Raw genomic sequence first — 6,858 nt, 5'->3', positions numbered from 1 at the left:
AGGCTATGAAACAGGCTAGTTCAGTCCTACTGCCCTCCTACCTGAACAGCTACCCCAAACTGCTTCTCCAGATCTGACCGCACAGGTGCCTGCTGCTGAACTCTGTATGGGACACCTGAGGGGGCCAGGGGATGCACTATTGCTGCACAACAGACCCACAAGAAGCCCCAGCAGTTCTCAGCCAGCGTGCAGACAGACACTGATGTATCCCATACAGGTCAAACAGAGCAAACAGGTCAAAAGCTTTAGGTGATAAGAACACACTCCTCATTCATTTCTTTTTTTTCCTCCTCTCCTTTTTGCCTTCTTTTTTTTTTTTCAGCTTTCTTTTCTTTTTTTCTTCTTGCCCTCCACCCCCACCTCCCGGGAGATTTCTGTACTTTACCCAAGAGCTCTGAAGCCCAGCAGAGACACTGTGATATGAAACAGGCACTTCTGCAACAGGGGCTAAATGAGCAGCTTGTTCTTTCTAGTCCCAGCGGCGAGTTTCATGTTTCAGCTCCTCCTTCACATTCCAGGCCTGCCCAGGCTCCTCTCCAAAGATTTCAAAAATGGAGCCTCTCACAACTACTTATCCTCTGAAATACTCAGTGCCCAAAGCCAGGGTCTTTGTTGTCTTTCTGTCAATGTTTTTGTGTACTGCCATTCTCTGCCTGCTGCAGCTCAGATTTTTTAAACCTAAAATCAAGGATTTTTATTCTTTTGAAGTCAAGGATTCCCGGGGAAGGATCATTTCCTTGGAGAAGTACAGAGGAAAAGTAAGTTGCAACTTCATTTTATCTTTGTCTTGAATCTTTACAGAAAAACAAGTATCCAATTTCTAGATAATAAGTTTGGCTATGGGAATCGTCAGCAGAGATTTGTGCTAAATTCTGTTCTTCAAACAGAAAGCTGGAGAGAAATTTATTTTATCTAGGCCTGCTCCAGGAATTAAGTATTAGGTCTAAAAAAATCAAGAAAAATGTTTTTTTCGTATTCTTTATTATAAATCAATATAGCCTAACAATACAATTCGTGCATTTTAATCATAGTTAAGAATGGTTGTGTGTTGTGTTGATGACTGGAAGTTGATTTAGTAAATATGATTTCAGTGCCTGTCCTAAATACCTGCTTTTTTTACATGCTTATAGTTAAACAAAGCTGTAAGTTGAAATTTATCCATTTACTGGATTTTTTAAAACGGGCTGTCTAAAAGTAAGTATCTTAAGCTGGTAACATCCTTAGCTGTTTAATGAAATTATAATCAGATAGATTAAATTTAGCCTTTCAGCAGGAATGACTGTGGTAGTGGGAGATGCCATTTTAAGATACAATTGTAATTGCTATGCCATTTTTTTTTCTTATGCTAGTTTTTTTTCTTACTATTATAAATTTATTTCTCTGAAGGCAACTTTGGTTGTAAACGTGGCCAGTTACTGCCAACACACAGCCAAAAATTACATCGCACTGCAAGAACTACACAGAGAGTTTGGTCCCTCCCACTTCACTGTGCTGGCTTTTCCCTGCAACCAGTTCGGAGAATCAGAGCCTAGTTCGAGCCAGGAAATAGAATCTTTTGCCAAAGGAAACTATGGAGTAACCTTCCCTGTTTTCCACAAAATCAAGATCCTAGGATCAGAAGCAGAGCCTGCCTTTAAATTTCTAATCGGTAACTATTTTCTTTTATATATCAAGCTGCCTATGACTATGGTATTCTCCCTAAATTCGAGTCTGTGTTTGTCAGGAAACATCGTAGTCTTCACAGTCTATGGAGGGGAACAGGCACTCAGCATACAATTCATCTTATTCCAATGTGGATATCAAAAATGTGGTCAGAAGAGCTGTACCCTGAAACCATCCGTCTCTCCTCACTGATTATAACAGCCTACTGTGACCAGCCCAACTAGGAATATCCATTCTGTGGATGTATAAACTCGAGTGCAAAGATGCCCACCTACAAATCCCACTTCAAATCATGTGACTTTTGTTGAAAAACAACTTTTCTTATGGACAAAAAAGTAACTAGGGCTGCAAAACTACCAGAAGATTTTACATAAACACATGCAGATGTGAAGATTCCTTTTTTAGCTGAGTCATATATCCACCTTTATGAAACCTATATTGTAAAGCAGAGTTATATATACTGTAGTTAAAGATAATCACTGATTTGCATTAATTTGTCTTGTGACCTTAAGGGTACAGCCTGCAAAGCCCACTGACACAAATACTCCTGTTACAGTACGCATTTACTGACTTGGAGCCTCATATTCTCACACAAGCAAAATGAAGATCCCCTCAGTTGACCAAAGAGCTCATAGACCCAAAGCCAACTTGAAAAGCCTTTCTGAATTTTCCTGAACTTTGGCCAGGTCTTTGACCCATACTAATTACTCATATATTAAAGAAAGTATAGTTAGAACATAACCCTTCTCTACCACATCATTTTAAATAGAAAATAAGGTAGGGGAAGGCCCAAACCTATATTCCATCTCCCTGCCCCAAGACAGAATCACAGTTACCCAAATCAGTACTACATGTGCTCCTCCAGACTAGAACAGTAGTCATGTGAGAGATTCCAAAACCTCCCAGTCTATTCCAGTTCACAGCTCCTCTTGTCAGAAAGCTATTTCAACATCTAAATGAAAATTTTCTTACACCACTTAAGTCTGTAGCTTCTTGCCATATCCTCTGTGATACTTCCTACATACTTGAAAATTATCATTTAGGAGTCATTTAAGTGGTCACCACTGTCACTGTAACTGTTCCTTACTATACCTCCCCGTAGGCATGCCACCAAAGACCACAGGTGAAGTCTTGTTACTCTGAGTTGCCTGATGTCCAGTGGAATTATTGAACGCACTCTGGCAGCGTCTCTCAGTTCATTATTGAGGAGACTAGAGCTTGTAGGTACCAGCTGAGTGGGGTGAATTCAGATTCTAACTACCAGTGCAATCAGTATCAGACATTAATACCTATACAGAAACAGAATAGCCATATTCAGTCAGTTCGTTCTTATCTGTCATGCTGTTCACCCACAAGGAGAAGGATACTCTGGTACTCAAATATTTTGAAATAAGTCTTTCTTTTCCTGCATTCCTCTGCCTCACATGAAGTTATTGTGCATCTTCAATTAAAGGAGCACCTGTTTTCTTCATGTAGCTGTCTTGATAATCAAAGGTTGAACATCTTCATGCTACACCCCCTTGTGACTGTGACTGCTAGCTACAATTTGTCCAGCGCTGTGAAACAGTCTAGTGCAAAAAGAATCCACCTGCAGCATAAATATACGCAACTGCTTCTTGTTGCTTTCATAGTAGCAAGGCATTTTGTTGGGCCAGTGCAAGGCTGGCGGCCTCACATTTCCTCAATGTGCAGCTTCCTATGTGTTTCTACTTTGTATGAGTTATTCTTATGCATTGATGAACACTGGAACCACGTTCAGAGAGGGGGTTATGTTACTTCAAGACTGATCCTAGACATAACTCAGCAAAGATACAGTTACTAGCTGGGCCAGAGCCTCCAGGACATGAGCCTTACCATACCCATTTCCTTGCCATGGTGTCCCCTTACAATCATGACATTACAATGTAGTCCAATGGCAAAATTCAGCCCATTGCTTCCAAGAATCAGTGTAGGGTGTAGCACTGTTCCCCACTGAACACATACTCCCCAGTCAAAATCTAAAATTTTCTTCTAGTTCTTCTCTCAAAAAGAGGTTTCCCTCTAATCTGTGTGAGACTCTCCAAGAACAAAGCCAGAGTCAAGAAACCTTTTCTGTCTCCTCTAGGAGCCACAGTTTCCTGATAGCCCCTTGATCCTAGAAACTACCTTACCAAGTATTCATGATAGCAAAGATACCAGTAAGGTTTTGTTCATAGGATGAAAGGAGCCCATTTAAACCATCACCAGTATGACTTCCTGCTGCTATTTCACTTCCCCTAAACCAACACAAAACTGGGGATGCCCCAAATGAGTATGCGCCCCTCATATTCTCCTCCCTAGGAAGCAGAGCATAGTAAAAGTAGGAACTCCTTAAACAGTTTCACAAGAAAGGGAAAGCATCATTCACTTCCCAATTTTCATATCATTAACACCAACCAGTAAATCCATGCTCAGACTACTAGCAAAGAACAAGGTAGGATAACTTCAACATAAACAGTTGAAGAATCACTGCAGAGTAATTAAACAGTAACAAGTTTAAGTCATTAAAATGACCTGATGCCATTCTTACAGATTCTTCAAAGAAGGAGCCCCGATGGAATTTCTGGAAGTACCTTGTCAGCCCTGAGGGTAAAGTTGTGAAATTCTGGAGACCTGAAGAGCCCATAGAAAATATCAAGCCAGAAGTAGCATCATTAATTAGGCAGATTATCATGAAAAAAAGAGAAGACCTCTGAAAAAGCCATTCACCCTGTGAATCCATTCAACAGCATGGGTACACAGCCTTACTACATTCCTGGAAAATGCTGCTAGAAGCTAAACCATCAGGTGACTTCTCTTTGGTGTTCGTATTTTCAGCTACACTATGTCTATTAACATTGAACTGGCTCCTACAGCGGCCTTGAGAATCACTGAGGTTACTGAGAATGGCAAAGCACTCAGTACCTTGCAGGGATGGACCTTCAATTTGCATAAAGTTTCTGACTTTAAATTGCTGACAATAGCTAATTAATTGTCACCAGCGGGGAGACAGCTAAAAAGAAGATTATTTGTTGAAAAATTACTCCGTATTTGCACAGAAGGGTTTTGTTTCCCATTTAGCAGGAACAAACAGATTATGATATTCCATTAACACATAACTGCCCTCACTGAAAGCCATGGGGCCCAGAGGCATCATAGCAGGGTTTTTAAGAGACAAATGCAACTGAAGATACTAGCTTTACAGTATATTCTTGAGGAAGATTACTGTATTGTGAAGCTGTCAACTTAGTTGTAAAAAACTGTACACAGAAAAAAATTATTAAAAGAAAAAATTGCAAAAATGTTTCCTTGCCTGCTTTGTATTTTGATTCATTTTACATTTCATCTTTACAGCCACATTTTTAACCTCTTTAGCCTTCTCCATGCATTTGCACTGCAGAACTGTGCCTCAGCTGTGAGCTCATCTCCTGCTGGATTCCCAAGCTTCTGATCTGGATGAAGGCAGGACCTGTTTGAATATACATGGTTGTTTACAGCAGGATTCAAGGGGCAAGACAAGTCAACTGCCCGGGACTCTTAACAAACATCTTTCTGAAACAGCCCAAGACAACGCTCCCCAGCCACCTACCTCACACCTTTGGAATAAAACAATTTTCAGGTAGAGGTAGAAGGGGATGAAGGTTCGGGATGAAGGTTCATGCCTCAAGCCCCACTCTTCTCACTTTGCAATCTCCCTAATCCTGCATGAAACTGAAAACCCATTTCCTGTTCCATTCCACTGTTACATTTCAAACTGCCAAGTGTTTTGATTTCTGTTTGATGAAGAAAGACAGTAAATTGGAATAGGGAACCTCATTCCAGCTGTCCCAAGTCTTAAAGGAGGGCTGAAAGAGTGGAAACAAGAGAAAACAGTGTCTCAGAAAAATTTTCTGTATGAAAAAGCACTGGTAGCATTAGTACTGTTCTCTTTTAAGACTAGCAGTGACTGAAAATACCTAAGTGCTTCAAAACATTTTCCAATAAATATGGCCACTTACCTATATCAAAAAGTGAGAACTTTTTTGAAGTATTTTCTCATTCATCTATAGAATTCATTGAGAATTTCACAGAAACCCCCTGAAGAACAAGGAGATTAAAAGATTGCGAATGATTGAGTAATGATACTGATGTGGAGAATTAAACAAAGTCATCCTCAATAATGACGACCATCATTTTGAAAGGGAAAAAAATCTTACGCATGATAACTTTAGCCACTAAATTCAGAGATCAGTTAAGGCCTGTGTAAGGGTTTAGTTAATCCAGATGTGCCTGCTGCTGGTGTTTCAGATGAGGTTTTGAGCAATTTGCCATTAGTCTGCAAGATTCCACATCCAATCCACCAAGACAGTTCCTGTTCTTATACTGAGATCCTGTGTTTCACCCCAGTCTCCCTGTGAATTTACAGTTCCAGCCTTGGGAACATTTAGCAGAACATGTCAGGTGATTTTTGTCACATGTCCTTGCTGCTTTGATGGAGTAGGAAGGGAACTGAGATAGAGATCCTCTCCCCTCACTGGGAGCAGTCTAGATTCTGTGGGACTAAGTGGCAGGACACAATGTTTTTCCCATAAATGTGGATGATATCTTTTAATTGAAAAAGCACATGACTAAAACATGCATGTCCGTTCATGTGCACTGCTGTAGCTCCCTGCTTTTCATATCACTGAATAAAAAAAGAGTAGATATAAAAAAAATGGTGGTTGCTGTTAGTGGTACACCTGAAAAAATATATAATTTATTTTAGTCTTGGTATCGCCTGAGAGTGACTCATACTATAGGAAATTCACTCAAGTTCCTTAATAACCTATGAAAGGTAAACAGCACGGTATCACTTTCTAGAAGGGATCAGGAGGGAAGTGGGTGTGCACACCTTGCTTGTGATTCACTCACTAAAGCTCATACTCTGTTTTTCACAGGACACACTGTAATCTTAAATAACTCAATGCCAGCATTAAGATCAAATCTCTTTCCTGGTATTCAGAAATAGCATGAGGTATTAGCAAATGAGTGAACAGAATTATTTAACTCACTGCTTCCTGAATTGCTTTTGCTTCAGATTCCTAGAAAAACAAGGTTTTACCTGAGAAGACCGTCATTGATTTTGTTATTTCACTGTTTGGTCGCAATCCACTATAACCATCTTCTGTAGAAAATTGAATATGCATACCATTCAGTCCTGAATCTACACAGAGTTTAAGT

At 40.0% G+C, this 6,858-nt stretch overlaps 1 protein-coding gene across 2 annotated transcripts; it reads left to right on the top strand.

The window, feature by feature from the left end:
* Nucleotides 1–526: 526 nt before the first annotated feature.
* On the top strand, nucleotides 527–4,963 carry GPX8 (glutathione peroxidase 8 (putative)). 2 transcript variants are annotated; one of them, XM_037374607.1, is made up of 3 exons: nucleotides 527–758; nucleotides 1,387–1,648; nucleotides 4,213–4,963. In XM_037374607.1, the coding sequence occupies exons 1-3, from the start codon at nucleotides 552–554 to the stop codon at nucleotides 4,374–4,376; spliced, it is 633 nt and encodes a 210-aa protein (XP_037230504.1). In that variant the 5' UTR covers nucleotides 527–551; the 3' UTR covers nucleotides 4,377–4,963. The 2 variants fall into 2 exon arrangements, with proteins under 2 accessions (XP_037230504.1, XP_037230506.1); XM_037374609.1 differs by lacking the exon at nucleotides 1,387–1,648.
* Nucleotides 4,964–6,858: the final 1,895 nt, after the last annotated feature.

This window comes from Falco rusticolus, chromosome Z, assembly GCF_015220075.1.
Source record: "Falco rusticolus isolate bFalRus1 chromosome Z, bFalRus1.pri, whole genome shotgun sequence".
Taxonomy (NCBI): domain Eukaryota; kingdom Metazoa; phylum Chordata; class Aves; order Falconiformes; family Falconidae; genus Falco; species Falco rusticolus.
The sequence above is the reverse complement of the archived record's forward strand: the minus strand, read 5'-3'. Positions and strand labels throughout refer to the sequence as shown.